The sequence below is a fragment of the Anoplolepis gracilipes genome, chromosome 1 (genome assembly GCF_047496725.1).
Source record: "Anoplolepis gracilipes chromosome 1, ASM4749672v1, whole genome shotgun sequence".
NCBI classification, from domain to species: Eukaryota; Metazoa; Arthropoda; class Insecta; order Hymenoptera; family Formicidae; genus Anoplolepis; species Anoplolepis gracilipes.
In genome coordinates, this window is record NC_132970.1 from 11637263 (window position 1) to 11658215 (window position 20953).

Consider the following 20953-nt stretch of genomic DNA (forward strand, 5'->3'; position numbering starts at 1 on the left):
AAAAGGTAAATAAATATACAAAATATTTGTTGTAAATGTATGTGTATATATATCTATAAAACTGTTTGGAAAATAGATACTCTATATATACACATCTAATAATAAATATTTAAATAATAAGACAAAAAATAAAGATCAATTAAATGTACTTTAACAATGAATTTAAAAAACTGTAAAGTAATGGACGATTTCCTAAACATCATGCCTTTTGTAAAGTTAAACCGTTAATTATATAAAGTAAAGCCTCATTCTGCAAAGAATTCGCGATACATACATTTTCAGAAGCATTTGGCTACATAATTTTGCACTACGTGTATAATCTGTATACATAAAATTTTGACACTATAAACGTGCCAGTTTAAGATTTACGCATAAAACTATATAATATATAATATATAATCGAACTTAATAATACAAAAAGAAGACTATATTTTCTTTTATATTACATAGGAAATCAATATGAAAATATAAATAATATCTTCGTATACGACTTGCATCTCGCGCTTTATGATGTATCGATTTCTATATCACTTACCAATAATACCACTGTATAATTCGTATGAATTATTCGCGTAGGAGATAAAATTCTACTCCTCTTGATTCTTACTGTTATCAGTTGGTTGTACCGCTTGTACGTTTGACCCACCGGCGTTGCTTGTAGTAGGTATCACCTGTAATTCAATACAGCATATCATTCAATTGTCATTGCACACAAATAAAGTGGTATATATACTTTAATTATATCATGTATAAGACAGCGTTATATATACTTCAATAATATCATCGCTTGTTTTTCCGCCTGCATTGTTAAGCGACGGAGTGTTTCGATATGTAAATGGGTTTGGTACTAGCTCTCCTCTCTGCGCCATGTTTGATTGTGCAGGTTTATTTGCGTTTACATAATTTCCCGATTGCCCGGACGTGAGCAATTGGTTCAATTGTGAGACTTGCTGCTACACAAAAATGATAAATATTTTTAAATATATATATATATATATATATATATATATATATATATATATATATATATATATATATAAAATGTATGACTCAATATATATATTCACATGCGTATTGATGTTGGTCGCAGTATGTGGCACCATCATTGGTCTTTGTTGAAAGTTCTGTAAAATATCGCGCATATACAATTATGTATTCTATATATTTGGAAAATATGTGTGCTAAATTATTTTAAAAAATGCATGAAAAAGGAAGAGAAAGAAAGATTATATTGCGGTCGTTATTCTCAAGATTAGCTTATGATAATGAAAATTATTGTGGCCAGAATAAAACGCACAATCAATGTGTTAACAGAGATAGAATAAAATAGACCAGTACCGATATAGCTACTGGATTTCTCACAGGTTGTTTAAAGGACAATGCAGCTTGTTTTTCCCAATAATTGTACATTTCCAATAGAGCTCGATTTGTCATTACTTTTTGTTGCTCCGGTGTTGCATTGGGATACTACAAATCAACAATTATAAATAATTCACTTACAGTTCTTTCATGAAAGCATATTTTAATGTTTTCAATTGTATTCTAAAAAAAAGCTTACATCTTTTCGAATAAGCTGTTGAAGATTTTCATACTCGAATTGCAAAGACAAATCTTGAGGCATTAAACCAGTCTGTCCAGCATTCATCATCATATTATACTGCTGTAATAATAAGTTATTTTGATAAGCTACATTCATCGGATTCATCATCGGTTTTCCCTTCTTCTCCTCTTCATATTCCAACCAAGCCTGTTTGCGTTCTTCCTCATCCAATTCCTCCTCGGCCTGTTAAAAATGCAATTTATTAATAGATATGTTTCTTCTTTCTGAAAAGAAAACTATTACTCACTTTATTCTCCAATAGAGAATCGTGTTCGTGATAATTTTCTACAACGTCCTTATATTTTAGGAATATTTCCGCTAGTAGTCTATCCTTAGGTAAATTTAACGTAGGTCTCTCCTCATTGTTGTACCCTTCGAAACTATACAACTCGTTTAGATTATGATTGCTATAATGCCGTTCGATCTGTTGCTCGTCCACAACTCGACACGAGAGAGATAATTTCGTGACTTGACGATTGTAAATCTTCTCTTCCATCGTTCCCGCTGCCAAGAACCGATATACATAACATGGCTTCTTTTGCCCAAACCTGAAAATCATCAGAATCATGACTGATTTAGTACATAACGAATGATAACTTTATATAAAACCCTAATTCTACTCTTTTTTTAAGACTTTCTCGCCAACATTTCTTCCTTTAATCTTTTCTTAATCTCCACATCTTCCTTCCTCTTCCTCTTATTCTTTTTTTCTTCTGTAATTTCTCTCTGATTAGATAACATACACTTCAGATACTTTTCTTGCAGACTTTCAACACATAATAAATATTTTTAACAGTATCCTTTCCTTTTTTAAACTCTAATTTAGATTTAGCGTTTGAAGAGATTATTATTATTAACTCTATCCTTGTTGTTCAACTTTCAGTAAGTAAGAATGACAGATCGACGCTTTTTGTGCACTTTTATGCTAATAATATCTTCTTAAACGTATCATTAGTCGAATTAGCCTCCTATTCTCCTTTCTCAACTTTTCTGCTAATATTGTGATATAATGATGGAGTAATTCTTTTATCATCTCATACCAGCGTTTCGTTACCTTTCTTTAATTATATTATATTTTTTATATTTCGTTAATTATTATATTGGTACTATCATCCCTTTGTCCTACTCTTCCTCACCTATCCTTCTTCCTTCCCAAACCTTATTATACATATATTTCCTACACTCACAGTTCTAAATTCTTCCCTCCATACTCCATACATCTACTGGAATCTTATCTGTTCCTATTGCTTTGTTATCATCCCTTCTCTTTCTATGGTCTTGTCGTCGTCTCGTGTTATCCACTCTCCTGTACACCCCTTTCAAAAAAGGTCTTTAAAAATAATTATTCTACCATCTATATCTTTTCCCATGACTTATTTCAACCTTCAATTAATTTCTTATTAAGAGACTGTTTTTTCGTTTTTGTTTTTTATGTTTTCTTTAACTACCTTCTACTATTTTTCCCCTTTTTTTTGTCTCACATGATTTCTTATCTTTCTTTTTCATTTTCTTGTATTATCTCTATTTTTCTTCTAGATTTTGATGGATAATAGTAAAGATAAATAACGAAAAATGCCAAAAGAAATATATACCTGTATATCCGAAATATACTTTGCACATCGTGAGAAGGATTCCAACTGGCGTCGAATATAATCACTCTATTAGCCGCGGTTAAGTTTATTCCCAATCCTCCGGCACGCGTGGATATAAGGAACAATCTCGCTCTCGTATTACTGGGTCTATTAAATATTTTACACCACATATTTCTGTTTTCGGCTGATGTCTGACCGTCAAGCCGAAAGTAATCAAGACCCAAGGACCAACTTCCGGTATGTTTATCCAATGTATCCAAGGATGCATCATTCTGAGTCTCATCATCTATTTTTCGGAGAAATTCCTCGATTAAAGTGAGAGAGTATAGAGATTGCGAGAATAAAAGCCTGTCGAGAAAATAATGCAACTTATAATATGCACAATCGTTATTTGTATAATTGTTTGATATAAAATATGTACACTTTATCACCAATCTGTTCGCATTCCTTTAGAATTCCAAAAAAGAGTAATAGTTTAGCAGATACTCTCATGTCTTCGAAATACTCAGGCTGCACAAACTGCGACCACCATTCTGCTTCTCGAATCTCTTCTTTAGTTTCTTCTTCTGGTTCGTCTTCTAAAATTTGATTCATTTAACATTTTTGTTCTTCTAATTATTACCTCATTACACATACTATGTATAATTATTTTTAGTAATTTATTTTGTTATATTTATTATTACAAATTACATGAAATACTGTGCAAATATATCATTGTAAAAACTTGCCACCAGGATTATTTCTTGTTCTACGTTTGGAAATATTCTCTTTTGCATCATCGATAGCTTCAACATCACTATCACTACTCGAACAGTTGCTGCTCTTTTCTGAGTCACTACTGTCATCATTAATAAAATCCACTAATGATCCTTCCGACTCGCTCAAAAGTTCTTTCTTTTCATTTGCTTTTTCTATCTTCTCTGCGTTCAAACGCAAAACTATGGGATGCGTCCAGATTCTTTGTAACGCCTGAAAATCCGCAAAAAGTGTTCCTCCTGCACCAGAGGAGCGTCTAAAAAGCATATAAAATAATATATATCATTTAATTTGAAAGTAATTATAATTATTTTAAGTCGTGTAAAAAATAAAAGAAAACATGATAAAAATATGAAATATTAAATCCAAGTGATACATACCTCGCAAGATTCTCCAAGTAATATTGGTACATTTTAATTTGCGCGTCTGTCAATCTGACAAAAATAACATATTCCTGTTTGGGCGGTAGGAACGGTGTAAGCACGGAATAATCAAATCTCTGTACACTACCCTCTAACATTTTGTGCAACACATGCGCACGTTTTTTCATTAATTTAACATCGTAAGCGGTAGAATCGTCAAACTGACCGTTTGTTATCGGATTTACGAATCTATTCAAAAATTCTTTCTTCGTACCTAACAGATTGGGTTTGACAAACTGTACCATGCAATGGTCTGCAAAATTGTAAATTTCATATATACATGACACATTCGCGTTTATTAGAAAAATATACGACCGCAAGGATCCTTTATAAAGCACTCACATTCTATTAAATTATTTTGTAGCGGCGTCCCGGTAAGTACTATGCGTCTCATAGTTCTCACTCTTCTCATGCATTTACTTAACGCGGTATCTTCATTTTTTAATAAATGGCCTTCATCACAGACAATGAGATCCGCGCCTGGCTCAACTAGGCATTCCTCTATCACTTCCTTCATACCTTTCCGGATATTTTTATTCGCGCCCGTAAGATTACGGAACATTTCATAACCAATAATCATTACACCGCCAGTCTTTTGCCATCTTTGTAGTTGGTACTTTCTCTCAAAATTTTTTTTAAACCTAAAAGTGTTTGATTTTGTTTTTTTTACTTCCAACAAAGTATATGTCATGAAAAACTTGCACATCGCACATCATATTTTCTTTGACGAGAAAAAATTTTAGATAGAAAAATAATGTTAATAAGTGCCACTTAAATCCGTACTCACTTCGTCAATTCGTACACCTCGATATCATCCAGATCACTCAACCACGTTCTGTACTCGTTTAGCCAATTGAGTACTGTGCTCAGTGGACAAACTATCAGTACCGTCTTAACGTCCGTCTCCTCGTGAGACAAAAGTGTGTGCGTCAGAGCGATTACCTGTAGCGTTTTGCCCAGACCCATGCAATGCGCGATTATACATCCGGATCCGGATGTGGTCTTCACCCTTTCTAGAGACTCGAAACAAGCGTCCCACATAAATTTGATACCCTGTGCCTGATGCGGCTTTAGACGCTTCACTAAGTCTTCGTGCACGCTAACGAGTTCCTTTTTCGTTTTTGGATCAAAGTCCAAAACAAGTTTTTCTACTTTCTCCTCTCCAGCAAGTCTCATCTCGTACATTTCATTGTACTATAACAAACGATAACACCGTGTGTAAGCGAATAAGTATACATATATATATATATATATATATATATATATAATAATTAAAAGTTTATATATATAATCGTCAGAATCTACCAGAGCTTGGCGTTCAGCAATACGTTTAAGTCTTTCCTCCTCTTCTTTGGCAGCTAGTTTTGTATCCTCCGCTACTTGTTTGTCTTTCAGAACTTTTCGTATATTTTTTCGACCACTTTTCCCGGGTGTAGAGTCTTGCGAATTCTTTATTTCCGCGTTGCTACTATCACTATCGGATGCTACTTTCTTAATTCGCTTACGTTTTGGTTTCGGCCTAGAAATTATGTATTATTAATTTAAGGATACAAGATTAAGAATATGTAGAGAGAATCAGTATGTGTATATAAATTTACTTCTTCTCTGCAAGTGAAGAATCCGTTTCTGACGAACCGCTCTCACCGCGTTTACGTCTTTTCCGTTTTAGTTTTTCCTTTTCGTTTTTCGCATCATCGTTTGAATCTTGTTTGGCACTCGAAGCTACAGAAGAGTTATCAGACTCTATACTACAATCCGTTAGTATGATATCCGAATCAGAATCTATTATTCTTCGTCTGGTCTTCTTTTTCTTAGGTTTTCTCTTTTCCTGCTTGTTGGAATCGCTGCTACAAAGAATTAAAATTAAAAATTGTTTATTTTTAATTACTTACAGTATCTAAAATAAAATAATAAATAGTTTACTTGTTCGCTTCTTTCTCTTCCTTTTTCGCTATTTTTTCTTGTTTCTTATCCCACTTTTCCTTTTCAGCATCGGAATCAGTATCCGAAAATCTCATTGTCAATATCTTATTTCGCCTCCAATTGCTTTTTTCTTTTTTCTCTTTCTTGTCCTAAGAATTTTTTATCTAAATTAGTATTGTTTTTAATTTATCTTATTATATACAATAGATTCCTGATATAATAAATGATATAATTAAGAAACAACACTTCTATTTTAAAAAACCATTAAGAATCGTTCTCTCGTAAATAATAATAAATGATACAATAACTGCTGTAGAGAGCAAGGGCACGAAACAAAATAAATTAAAATAGAAAAATTGAACAACAAACCGTATAATTCCGTATAACCATAAGATATAAAGATAATTAGTGCAAAAACAATAAAAATTATAAAATTCTTGAAATTCGCAAACTTCTATTTTAAAAATTTAACAATTTTTAATGTTTTATCATTTATTAAGGCATAAAAAAAGTCTTACATCATCTTGCTTTAAAGCTTTCTCTTCAGACTTCTTATCATGTTTCTTTTTCTTCTCGTCTGTCTTTTCATTTTTATCATCATTATTTACATCATCATCACTGTCCAGTATTACTTCTTTTTCTAAATTTAAATAATATAATATCAAACATTCGGAATAAACTACATGATCATATAAATAATTATTATACAAAACAGAGAAATACTAAATTATTTTTAACATGTTAAAAAATTTAAATTGATATAAACTAGTAAATATCGCAAAAGTGTAGTAAAGACTTTTACACCAGAACGTTAAATTCATAAAATGCAAATAAAGCAATCCTTAAGATTAATAAAACCTAAATAAAAAGCAATCTTGATATAGATAAGTTTTAATTTTAGTCCTATTTGTTTCTTAATTTCGAGAAATCAATAAATTTATGTGTCATGAAGATTTAAATTTTAAATCTCTCTATAATATATCTATAAAATATATATATATATATATAGATATATATTAAATATATATTTAAAAGATATATTTTAAATATATATATATAAATGTGAATTAAAATTTACTTAATAATATGAATTACTTATTAATTATAATTATTTAAGTCTATAAATGACTTACCATTTGAATCAGAGGAATTTAATAAGTTCTCTTTTGCGAGTCTATTTGCCTCCAATATTAAAGCCTCATTAGATATAGGAACAGCATCTACTTTTTCTATTGGACAAACTGATTCGTCGGAACTAGAATCAATTTCTGCAGTTGCCGGGACATCGCCATTCTCTATTCTTTTTAAGTGATCCATTAAAGAGTCTTCTTTGGTTGTTTGTTTCTCTTTTCGTTTATTTGAACCTTTTGAAAGTTTTGAAGACACATCATCATCCGTCGATGAATCAGAATCTTTCTTTGTGTTTTTCTTGCGTTTCTTTTCGAGTTTATCCAGATTAATAAGACTGTAAAGGATAATGGAAATAAGGATAATAACTAATATAATAAATTTTGCTACAAAAAATTTATTGTGTAAATAGATGTCTGTTTCGCTGAAGAAATATGTAAAAAAGAAATATTAATAATAAGTACAACAAAAATTTACAAAGATTTTATGAACAAGGTTTTCAAATATGAATCATCATTAAGATCATATATATATATATATATATATATAAGTTCATTATTTCGATCAGTACAATTAAATAGTTTTTAATATTAAAGAATTTTTAATTTAAGAAAAAAAGATTGTGTAAGTCAGTAATTGTCTGTCACTAAATGTGTTTAGATTGGTATAAAAGTGTATAACGAGTAATCATATATAGTAACTATTATTTGATTGATAACTAAATTTATAGAAATTTCTCCTCAATTTTATAGATTTCGAAAAAAATTGAATTTGAATAGCATCATTGCTCATAAATTATATGTAATTAAATTAATATTCTGTTTTCTGTTTACGTCCTAAATTTTAATAAAAAATTACATTTTACACACTCTTATATGCATCTTATCACACAAGTTCCACATCATATTAATATCATTTTATATCAATAAATCATATCAATAATTCAGTTGGAAAATGTTGTATTGAATCCAACAATTTTATTATATTGTCCTGCATTATATAACAAAAATATACTATTCAAATCATATCATATTTGTGCGTGGAGAATATTAATATTAATGTCTAATTTGATTGTTATAATGTACCTCTATAATCTATAATTTTTATATTTAATATATATTTATATGTATATTTAAATATTATATTTAATAAAAATATTTGTATGTAAAAAATCAATTAATAACAAGTATAATGCCGCTTCAATAAATATTAATCCTGTAAGTGTATTAATCCTGACATTTTTTTGCTCTGTTCTTGGTCACATATAAGTCATAATATCTTGTTACAGTTTTAATGTTTTAAAGCTAAAAAATCTACAAAAATTTGCATATATTCTTTGACATCTATAGAAAATATAATCGTACATAACAAAAATTAAAAGATAAATCTGAAACATTTTTTATTGATTAAAAAGAGATGTCCTATTGTTAAAATATCAATAGGATTAAAATGACCCATATGTAATTTTTAAAGGTTAATAATAAGAATAATAATCTCTCACGTACTTACATATTTACATACAAAATTTAATTCTATTATTATTCGAAACTAAATAAGTAAATAAGTTGTAAATAAGTAAGTAATTACATCATACTTAAAATTCTCTAATAAAATAGCAATTAAATTATTTCAAATGATGCAAGACAATAAGCAGTGGTTTTAGAGAAAGATCTCGATACCTTTTAAGTTCCTTTTGTTCCAGATATTCTCTTGACTTTTGCAACGCATACGAATAACGTCTAAGATCTTTTCTGCCTAATCGTTCTAAACGAACTTCGCAGAACATTCTCAATTTCTTATCATTCCAGTGGTGATGACTTTTGTTGGGTTTAAGTCTTTTCCTTTTCACTCTAAGGACTACCGAATCCCCATCACTCTCGGGTTCGTGATTACGTTTTTTATTTGAGAGATTCGCTTTTATTTTGGATTCAATTGGCTCGGAATTAGAACTTTCAGTATTGGAAGATGCTAAAAGTGCCTGCTTCGATTTGGCATTCTCTCTGGAAGAATTTGATTTGGCCTTTTTGCTTTCATTCTCTCCCGAGTCCGATGACGATAAAATTGTAGACTCGTCCGAATTTGATTCTAAAAGAGCTTTCTTGGCATCCTCTTCTGCCTTGGAATCTTCATTCGAAGAATTTGTTTCTTCACGAGACTTCTTATCCGTTTGTTGATTGCCATTTTTATTCTCAATTTTAGTTTTAACTTCATTCTTCTTTTTTAGAGGCGATAATATTAATGTTGAAGTGCTATTGACATCAAAATCATTGACTTCTGCTTTGTTATTCCTTTCGGTTCGATCAATATCATCTGTAATTAAACCTTCAGTTGATTTAGTAACTATGTCTGTGTCTAAATCAGAATCTGATTCTAAAAGAGAATTCTTCGCCAATGCTTCAGCATCATCAAGAGATTCAATGTCATCAGTGTTAGTTTTCCCGGTTACATCAAATTCTTCTGAATTATTTTGACTTTTCTCGCTGGTTGCAGATGCCATCGTTTTTTGATTATCTTGATCCAATAAATTCTCCTCCTCATTATCATGAAATGAGAGAGATGTTCTAGTGTTTTCATTTGAATCTCTATCTTGCAAGGAAGTCTCTGAGGGTCTAATTTTGGATGAAGATTCTGGATCGTTATGATTCGTTTCTGTAGCCATTTCTTGTGCTTCAGTTTCATTCTCTTCTGCAGCTTTAGAACTGTCAGGATAAGATATTTCAAACAGATCCATCGATTCATTGATTATATCCTTTGTGTTTGCAGAATCATCTTGTCTGCTATCTTGTAACAATGTCTTTCGATTGCCATTTCTCAAAGGAGAATCTTCAATTTCATTTTCATTATCAGGCGTGTCAATATCTGATTTGCCTTGTTTATCATTAGAAACAGTATCTTTATCTGTTAATGATGTCTCATTATTGTTAATGCTTTCTGAAAGTAATTGTTTTTTAGTCGATTGTTCTGCGCTTCTTATCTTCTTCTCTGTTGATGCACTTAGCACTGGGGAACTAGATAAATTATTCTGCACATCCATATTATCTTCCACATTATCTTTATCCCTCGACGAATTTATCAACTCTTTATCTTCATCATTGCTTTTATTGTCATCAGTACTAGTATTTATGTTGTTTTTTGTATTTGATGTATCTACTGTGTTCGGAGTTATTTTTTGCAATGTTCTCGATTCGTTCCCTGAAAATATTTCGCTGTCGCACTCGGAGACATTTTTACTTCCCTCTTGCTCGTTTCCAGAGTCGCGAATCTCACTCATTTCACGTTTTTCATGTGCGTTGGATTCCTCTGAAGATTGTTCATCGTCATCAATTTCTTTAGGTAATCTCCTGACAATTGAATTTTTCCTACTCTTAGAACGTTTAGATTGATAGAACGTCGTTAAATTTTTCTGTGCTTTCTGCAAACTCGGCCATAATTTATTCATTTTCTCTATCATTTTTAGCATAAATTGTTCTTCATCATCTTTGCCATATAAATGCTCCATATAATTTATATACTTTTGAAAATTTGAAACTATTCTTTTACAGTTACGTACACATTCTTTGGCATTGTCAAGGTTCATATTTGATTGATCGTCAGTATTTTCTTCAGAGGGCAATTTAGTATAATCTGTTTCTAAATCTGCCAATCGTCTCATAGAGTATTTATTGTGATTCACCTTTTGAAGTTTCATCTTCTGAAATTCTTTACTGGAACTGGTGTCTGATTCATCGTCCTGAATATTAGAAAGATGTTTCTTCGATGACTTGTCGTGTTTTTTCTTGTGCTTTTCCTCATTACTATTATGTGACGTAATGCGATCTGTGGAATGCCTCTTGCTGTTTTTACATTTGATATCTTCATCTTCAGATTCACTATCTGAATCTTGTTGCTTCTTCGCCTCGTCTTTAGTCGACTTTGCATCATAAGAATTAGCATCCTTTTTTATACTTTGTTGTTTAGTGTTCTTTGAAAAACTCTTAGATACATTTGATGCTTTATTTGTAGAAACATCCTTGTCGCTTTCGGAAGAATGTATAAAATTATAGTTATTTATTATCTTGGTATTAGATTTACTTGTATGTTTGTGTTTAGTTTTATTGGACGATAAATCGATAGAATTATCTGAATCGCTAGAGATTTTATTTTTTAATATTCGTTTGCCTTGTACGGATTTAGTTTTTTGATCTTTGCTGCTTTTTCTTTGTTTATCCTGATTACAGAACGTTAAATTTTTACTAGAACTTTCGCTTTCGGATGAATCTGTTACATCCAGTATCTCTTTTTGCCGATTGAGGTCTACAATTTGTTTCATACGACGATATTTGTCTACTCTCTGCTTGGATCTCACGGTTACAAATGTCTTATCATCAGAAGAACTATCCTCCTCCTCACTATCACATAACATTCGCATGCTCTTCTGAACTTCTCTGGCTCTTTTTACTTTTTGTATTTGAGATGGTAACATACGTCTTTCAATCTTGTTGGTGTTTCTCCTGTTACCCTTTCTGAAACAGAATATCCATTCCATATGTACATATCTTCTCTTTTCCTGAATAAGGTAGGGTATCATGTACACATGCATGTCCCCCATTCTTCTTTAAGTTGTTTATTTCCAAACTTTTAGTATCTGTCAGCCAGTCCTGTAGCTAAAAACGCGATAGATTTTATTTCGTTCTTCTTTTCTCTTTATCTTGCTCTAACATAATTTTCTTAACATTCTTCTTCTAGTAAATTATAACAGAACGGACTAACAGCATTAATCATAAAATATATTTAATTGCAAAACAGGGCATGCTACATTAAACACTATTAAAACATGCAATTTAATCTATATCAAAATTATTAAATTGTTGTCTATTCATTATATAAAGCTCTGACATCTATTTTAGTTTTCTAATGGAAATAACATATCCACAATAACAATGTAACATTCAGCTAATAATATATATAGTGCCTTATTTAAAGCTCTATGGATTCTTGTATTAAATAGGATTCACTCTTTGGAATAAAATAACATTTGATTTAACACTGGACAAAGAAATTTTTTCTTTAGTGCTGATTAGTCAATCAAACGTTATATATATAACACACAATACGAGATCAAAAAACTAAATCCATATAAGAGAGATAAATATCGAAATGGAAAAGTACAATTTCTAGCGATTCAGATATAATTCTATTGATCTACATAATTCCATCATCCAATAAAACCATTAGACAAAAACGTACACGTAAATTTCAGCCTAATATCAAGACTGAAAGGATAGTTCATATATCAGTACAGTTCAAAAGTTTGGAAACAATCATACTTTTTACTTTTAGGTACATAAAAAATCTTTTGTTACTGTTCAAAGAAATCGCTTAGAATAAAAATTTATTATGTATTTCATCTATTTTGTAGAAAACATTTTTTTTCTAACCACACATTTCTCAGAAATAATAGTTAACTAATTCCTAACTGCTTTCAAACTTTCGAATGATAATGTGTATATGTATGTATGTATAAATGTATGTGTATGTGTGTGTAATATAAAATATACACACACGTGTGTGTCACAATAATTTAATTTTCAAATGACATACTTGATTTATGTTTTGATAAAGATTGATTTTTTTCTTAAGATTCCCTCTTAAGATTTCTTAATATCTTAAGATTTAATTACAAGTTTATTTGCCTTTTATAAAAAAAATTAAAAATTGAGGAAAAAGATACAAGATATACAATGCCAATGTTAATCTTTTGATAAAGGAAGAAATTGAAATTTATTATCTTTTTTAGTGATTCGTCACTTGAAAATTTAAAAAAAATACATAGATATGTAATGGAAAAGTGTATCTTTATAACTATTGTAAGTTTCACAAATAACAATTATATGTCTAATTGTACTTACTTATAAGTATCCATTACAGCAGCACATACAGCTCTCAGGTCCCAGATTGGTTTAGGATTACACATGAAACATTTCCAATCCTCCTTTTTTGCATGCAATAGTGACATAGTCGCATTCCTTTTTATACATTTCTAAAAATAGGAAATGAGTAACAAAAATTTTTATATTTATGTGTACATATATGTATATATAATAATTAATGTGTTGAAAGTTATGCTAAATTTATTACCTTACAAAATGCTGAGATGCAGTCTTCATTACCACATTTATACAATTTCTTGTCATCACCACATATATAACAATATTTTTGAAATTCATCTTCATCTTCATCTTCAAAGGCCGCATCTATTTCTTTAAACTGATTCCAACATGTCTGCAACAAAGTACATTTATTAAAAATTTAATAATTTAAGGAAATTTATTTAAACTTTCTTGCTTTATATTATTTATATTATTTCAAGTTTTAAGTAAAACACATTTTTAACTTTATATACATATAAAATATAACAATATTTTACCTCGCATTGCAATATTCCCAACAATGGATGAGAGAAGATTTGTTTGGACTCAATACTCAATTCATTGCCACATGAACTACATGCTATTTGTTTATCCTTAACGGCTCTAATATCTAAACATAAAGTATCTGCATTATTATGTTTTCAAAGTGTTGTAAATACAAAAGAAATATTATTAATGTGCTTGACTTGTATATATGTGAAATAATTGTACATCTTAATATTAATATATAAATATATGTACGTATATATACATATACATAATTTTTTGTAGTTGTATGAATGTTTTATTTGTTGTTTAACTATACTCTATAAATATTCTTTAATTTCATTATTCTATAAATACTTTTTATATATATATTACATTATAAAATTAACTTTTACCATGAAAATGCTTTTCACGATAAGCTAGTTCTTGTTCAGTTGCCTCGATCTCTCTCTGAAAATCAAAAGAACATAGATAATTTTTACATTAAATGTTGTATTTACTTCTAATTCAAAGTTTTTGCATTATACAAAAGTTAAAACTAATGGTATTAGTTGCTTTGACATTAAATTAATATCAAATAAAATTGTTTAAAGGCTTAAATCAATATCACTTTAGGTAATAATGAGTCGTAATGAATATAAAGTATGAGATGTTTCTGTACTCATTCTTCACTCATATTAAAAAAAAAAAAAAATTGAAATAAAATACTAGGTAAAAACCATTATATAACTACAAGGTCACAAGAAGCTAACATAAATATGAATTATAATTACATTACTTAATTCATACCTATGTTAGCCTCTTATGATTTTATAGTTATATACTATAATTTTTACTTAGCATTTCATTCCAAATTTTTTTTTATAAAGCTAAAGACAACCACTAGTGAATATACTGAAACATCCCATACTTTGCATTACTTCATTGTTATTTAATACAATTATTAAACATAAGAAAAACCCAAGTGTTGCTCATTTAAATAATTTAATGATTGTACTTAGTAATTTAATAATTAGGTTAATATTGCATACTAATGTGCATCGTATTACATTGCATCTTACCTTTGACGACATGCTGATTGCAATTAGCTGAATCTATTCTAATTTCATAAAAAAAAGAAAAAAAAGGAAAAAACTCAATAAACTCTCCAACGAATTGATTCGAAACTTGCAACAAGACAATGAGACTGTTATATCACAGCCATTTTATGTTATTTTACAATCAACTGTTTACAGATACAAGTAAATCTCCGACAACTGCCCCGTGTAAGAGTTGTATAGATTAACGATAATAAGGACCATCTTCGTTGATCTTTTTTATATTCGGTAAGAACGGCGATCGTGTAAACAATCTAGGTCTGTTCTTTTTAACCAGTGCACTCAGTTCAGAATTAATCTTTCTCTTTCCAATGCGAAAGGAAAAAAGATGAATTATGAACCAGTGCAGGCAGTTCAGTTAAAAAGAACAGACTTACTTACTACTAGCCTACTATCTGCGTTGTTAGTTCAATCGCGAATGTATATTCTATTTCTCGAAACTCTCCGACTTTTCAACTTGAAAACTTCATCGTATCGTTAAAGTTTCTCTTCGCAAACAACAAAACACGAGGACGCGAATCTAAATTTCCCACCGATCAATCGTTTCCCCCAATAGTAGCAGGAAAAAACTGATTGCGAACTTTACCGCGCGATTTTTGCGCAAGAAGGGGTAACACACAAAGTCACACCGGTCGCACAAAATGGCAGGATCATAGACGTACGAAGTACATAGAAGGTAGATATGATGGGGTCTTTTCGATGACGGAATATACGAAAGAGAAAGGTGGCAATTAGGTGCATCCAGACGCACAAGCGAGCAGTAAGCAATTGTTCGTGATTAGTATATACTTTTTTTTATATTCTAAAAGCTATGCTAATCAAAACAACAAATAACCGTTCAATCAACGGTTGTGCACCCATTGGTTATTGGTTGCGTTTGAGGAAATTATTAGTGTGCTCTATCCTTGTTTAACTTTCAGTTCAAGTGACAAAGGTAGAATGACACTTCGCACTAATTAGATGGAAAAATGACGCAATTTGTAGACAAGGATGTATCTATACTGGGTGGATCGCTATCTTTGTTAAAGATTCACTGATCGATATTATATCATAGTCAAAAACATTGACTTTGTATATGTACAGTTGACATAAATGTCTTCTCGCATGAAGTTAGCTGCTTATGAGTTTGATAGCAGCTAGCCCAATACCCAATAGAATTGCGTCTAGCGTTTAGGTACATATATGTATTAAATCTATAGAAGCGGCTAACTTCATACGAGAAGGCATTTAGGATATTGAATGTACACTTTGAAATTGAAACAGGAAAAAAAATTCACAATCATTTTCAAGTTCTGTTTAAATTTTTTAGAACATATATATATTAAGTCATCTTATAGCGAATATTAAATACAAATCGCAATGTATTACATATATAGATTAATGTATCTGGTAAGATATTCTCTTTTATGTTTGTCTAATATTGCACTTTATTTTTAAACGTACAGACATACAAATAAAAATGCTATACAATATTTGTCATTAAGAAATATCTATTACAGTAATAACTACATATATATATATATATATATATATATATATATATATATATATTTATATATAGAGGGAATATAAATTACATAAAAATGACATAATATAAAATAGTAAAAATCAGTATAGAAAGAGAATCAGAAGTCTTGTTATTACAGGTGCGTATTGCTGCAGCGGATTTAGCCTCTTATTTATAGCGACGTGAAATTCTTAGTATAGGATGATATATATATATATATTGCGTGTATACTTGCTAGACTCTTAATTTCAACTTGTTATCCACTGCAGCATACACCGGGCAGCTCAATAAATTTTCTTACATACTGATAATGTTTACCAATCAACATCAGAGTATTCTACAAAGTCCATATCACACTTACAGCTACTAGGAGAATCTACCGATTATAATTAACAACAGTTATCAATTACAGACCAAACACATAAGCTTAAAGCAATTTACTTAGTTAAGATCCTGGCTAAACAATGATCTTTGTAAAATACTCTGAATTATTGTGCTTTTTAACTATTCAATATCATAACCGAGGAAATTACGAGATCTTCCTTGGGAGATATTTGAGTCAATTCACGGAAAATTCCTTTTTAACTATTAGCAATATGAGTGGTATGTTCGTCACCACTTTCTGTGTAGTCATTCAGGTTAATATTATGCTTGGCTTTGAAATCAGTCTTAAAATTTGCTTGTTGGGCAGTAGCGTCCTCCTGAAATATCTCAGTGAAATGAAAGCTACCTCCATTGCCAGTCTTTCCGTTCGTGTTGTTAATGGAACTATTGTTGTGAATCTCATTAAAGTGTTTATACAACATTAATGTTGTATTAAATTCTAGTTCACATCCTGGTACCTTGCATCTGAAATGTCGACTTAGCATGATTATTTATGCAACAGATACATGCCATTTAGAATGAGTATGATATCATTAACATATCGCTTTATACTTTACCGGAATACTTCATTATTCTTGGCAGTTTGTACAACTGGTGGCTTAGAATTGGCATGATTATCCTGGTAATGCTTCCATAAGCTAGTTACGTTATTTACTTGCGCACCGCATCCAGGCATTTTACATCTAGATATTGCACATATATTGTTTTACACTTGAATTGTTTAAATACTATTAAAACAAAACGCGCATATATGTATATGAGTGTACTTACATAAAGAAGCTGACAGTGGATGCCTTTCCTTGCTTTACCTTCGACACTTGCTTACCAGTATTAGAATTAATTGTATTCGTAACTAATTTATGACTGTCTTGATGATGACGATAATGCGATATGTATTTGTACTTCTTTCCGCAACCGTTGATGTCGCATTTATATGTTTCCTGTTTGTACCTAGACATGCGTTGTTTCTTCGGAGTATATTCTTCATCGTCCGAACAATTGCTGTTTGTTTCTATCGAGCCGTCCTCGATTTTCGAGTTATCACGTTCGAGACCATTCCGAAAAACTCGTTCCAAGTTTCCCAAATCTATTCTATGCTCTTGATTTCGTAAATTTAAGTTGCACACTTCTGTTTTCGTATTTTTTGTGATAGTTATGTCACCGTTTATATAAACGACGTTATTCTTGTCTTGCGTGCATTCCACTTGGAGAATTTCCTCGCACTTTGATACGACAGTATCATATTTTCGTAAGAAATTATCCTTAATTATAAGTAGGTCCTCACCTTTAGGGAATTTATTAATACCATTCAAAGGCTCATCATTCGAATAATCTTCGCTATTTGTCAGAGCTGCAATCTTATTTTGCTCGTGACAAAAGTCGTTCTTTGCCTGAATTTTAGTCTCGTTTCTAACATGACAGCTTTCCTCGTTACTTCCGTATTCTTCCTTTAAGGTAAAATTTTCGCTTGGCAGTTTTTCATAACATCCGTCGTCAGTCTTTTGCATGCCTTCTTCATCTATTGCATTTTCGGGCCCTTCAAAACAAATTATCTCGGGCTCCATTGGCAGTGTAGGTGGTTGTCTATGACAACTCTCAATATGTTCCTCGAGATTACTACTAGTAGTATGCAAAGATCCACAATTTGTATATGGACATGCAAAAACGTTTGTTTCATTGTTGTGCCATTCTTGATAATGTCGCCACATGCTACCTGGATCTGATAATTCTTCTCCACAACCTGGCTCACGACAACTATAAAAAGATATTAAACAATAGATATTAAAGAAACTAATCCAATAAGAGATTTTAAGTTAAATATTATTGATATAGTTAAATATTTCATAATAGATATTTAATTAGAATTAACAAATCTGTAAATATCTGTAATATTATTTTTTTTTGTCTATTTGATACAATAAATTTTGTTTCACAAACTTACATAAATCGAATCTTCAAAGCCTCCAGTACTTCATGTGTCTTATATTCATCTTGATTGGTGAATATCTTACCACAACCTCTTTGTTTGCAAGTATATACTTCCTACGTATTAAAAATTCAATGTTAGTAAGGTTTTTCTATTCATGTATCTATACCAAGAATTTAAAACATTGCAAATGTAAATATTATAAAATATATTCTTTGCATCTATTACATGATTTACATAGATATTAATAATTAGTAAATTATTTTCATTTCTTTTCAGCATTAAAATTTGAATATACTGGTTCTAAAAAATCTAATATTTGATAGATTATACAGAATGTCTACTTAAAATCTGTTTTTGTAAAAAATTCTCTGATCTTCCAGGTATTTTTGTTCAATATTCCAAATAAACAAAACATTTTAAAAGTTTTTTGGTACAACTTTTTAAAATAAGTTTTTTATTATATAAGTTTTCTAATATTTCCCAATCATATACAAAGGAAAAACATAAAGCCTTGAGTTTCAACTGCTAGTTTTCAACTAAGTTTTTCTAGATTTAAGATAACATTTTTTTTATCACTAAAAATTACTGTAAAAAATATATACTACATATTCAATATTTTGTTAAGATATTGAATATATATATATATATATATATATATATATATATATATTTATAATATTTATAATATATTTTAAACATATAATTCATACTTGACTTGCTAATTACTTATAATATAAAAATAAATCCAAATTAAATTCCATGTCTTTCAGGGAACAGACAACCTTATTATAATGCAAGATGACACAAGCAGAATTTAGATTAATTTTAATTAAAATATACATATATTTAAATGAAAAACAAAAAAATATATATATACATTTTTATTTTAAAACACAATATATATATATAAAGGAATAAAATCAATTGTTGTTTTATACATGATTACTTAGAGATGCTCTAACGAATTTTAAGAATGTCTATTGAATTTACATGAAAGAGTGAGAAAAAGCAAAAATTATGTGTTTTTACACCCACTTAAGTTTATTAGACTATTTGTTTTGGCTTAGGGGTCATTGACCCCATACGACCAATGGCTCCTTCCCCGTAAACTTCACCTTTTTCGGCGCGATCTCCTCGATGGTGCGATTCCGTGAGACGAATCTGATGACGCTAACCTCCGTGGGTCGGTCGGCGCACGTCTCCGTACCCTGGCCCATCGTGCGAGGAAGCTCACCACAAACGGTCAAGGGTGTGCGACGAGCTAGCTCGCTCACTCACTCACTCAACTCGCGCGAGCTCACATAACCTATTTTCGCGTGTGACGGCAAGTTTAACGCAAAAAATCTCGCCTTTGCTGAATGAAGCTCGCGCGAAATTCCACGATTTCTCGACGGGCTTAAATCGCGAAAATATATAGACCGACCAAGCGCGTTCTCGAAAATACGCACGGAAACGGCGTTGTCAAAATTTCAGTTCACATATTATCGGTCTGTCAATAATAACAAAATTACTTGTATGTTGTTATGTCAGCGCGGAGCGGAATTCCCGGTCGTTGCAGTGTACGAGTTACGACGTTGCGATTTACGAGACGGAGGGACAAATCCCGCGCATGCCCAGTAGTGCGAACGCTAGCAGACTCTGTTTATTTCATATCATAAGCAGAGAGAGGAATGAGAGGGGTCATGCCACCGTTTTTTAGGGAACGCTTTTTCCCCGCCGTACAGTGGCGCTAACTGGATCCACAATTGAGTTTTCGGAACTACGTGGCTGGATTCACTTTCCAGTGCCACGGTAAAACGACCGATTGGTTCGAGTCCGTGCTAGATCCAGAAATTGTGGTTCGTGTCCGTGCTAGATCCATAATCGTGGATCTCAAAAGTACGAAACATGCAATAGATTTATTAATATGTTTTATTAGACATTATTAGCTGCGTGATCTTTTTCCACTTTAGCATATATTATGAAGTAATATATACGTATATATAGAATTAAAATGCATATTTTATTTCACATAAAATTTAATGTTTTAATAATTTAAATAAAAAAGTATTTTAATAAAATATATATGTGTATATTACTTCAATAAATATTATCAAAATGAAAAATACCAAATTGAAAGACCACGTAATAACACAAAATTTCATTAAAATTCCAGATTCTTTTAATTGAGAGAAACGTAATCGAAAATTATTAATAATTCTTTTGGTCGTGATAGACTA

The 20953-nt window shown here is 30.6% G+C and overlaps 2 protein-coding genes across 7 annotated transcripts; both read right to left on the reverse strand.

Annotated features, from left to right (window-relative positions):
- Positions 1 to 421: 421 nt before the first annotated feature.
- LOC140669166 (uncharacterized) lies at positions 422 to 15766 on the reverse strand. Of its 6 annotated transcripts, none has more exons than XM_072898749.1 (24): positions 15500 to 15766; positions 14878 to 14915; positions 14212 to 14266; positions 13828 to 13940; positions 13539 to 13682; positions 13310 to 13440; positions 9101 to 11923; positions 7427 to 7758; positions 6812 to 6933; positions 6294 to 6442; positions 5969 to 6217; positions 5676 to 5889; positions 5158 to 5564; positions 4713 to 5011; positions 4329 to 4623; positions 3921 to 4204; positions 3614 to 3770; positions 3193 to 3540; positions 1848 to 2148; positions 1559 to 1783; positions 1339 to 1467; positions 1068 to 1124; positions 771 to 953; positions 422 to 671 (listed from the first exon to the last, which is right to left on the reverse strand). In XM_072898749.1, the coding sequence occupies exons 2-24, from the start codon at positions 14887 to 14889 to the stop codon at positions 588 to 590; spliced, it is 7113 nt and encodes a 2370-aa protein (XP_072754850.1). In that variant the 5' UTR covers positions 14890 to 14915; positions 15500 to 15766; the 3' UTR covers positions 422 to 587. The 6 variants fall into 6 exon arrangements, with proteins under 6 accessions (XP_072754850.1, XP_072754832.1, XP_072754840.1 ...); XM_072898731.1 differs by lacking the exon at positions 15500 to 15766 and adding an exon at positions 15295 to 15480; XM_072898739.1 differs by lacking the exon at positions 15500 to 15766 and adding an exon at positions 15291 to 15480.
- A 689-nt stretch (positions 15767 to 16455) lies between these two features.
- Positions 16456 to 20327, reverse strand: LOC140667779 (uncharacterized). The gene is made up of 5 exons (XM_072896024.1): positions 19850 to 20327; positions 18747 to 18847; positions 17576 to 18559; positions 17362 to 17487; positions 16456 to 17269 (listed from the first exon to the last, which is right to left on the reverse strand). Exons 1-5 carry the CDS (start codon positions 19949 to 19951, stop codon positions 17002 to 17004), a joined length of 1581 nt encoding a protein of 526 aa, XP_072752125.1. The 5' UTR covers positions 19952 to 20327; the 3' UTR covers positions 16456 to 17001.
- Between the last annotated feature and the right edge of the window lie 626 nt (positions 20328 to 20953).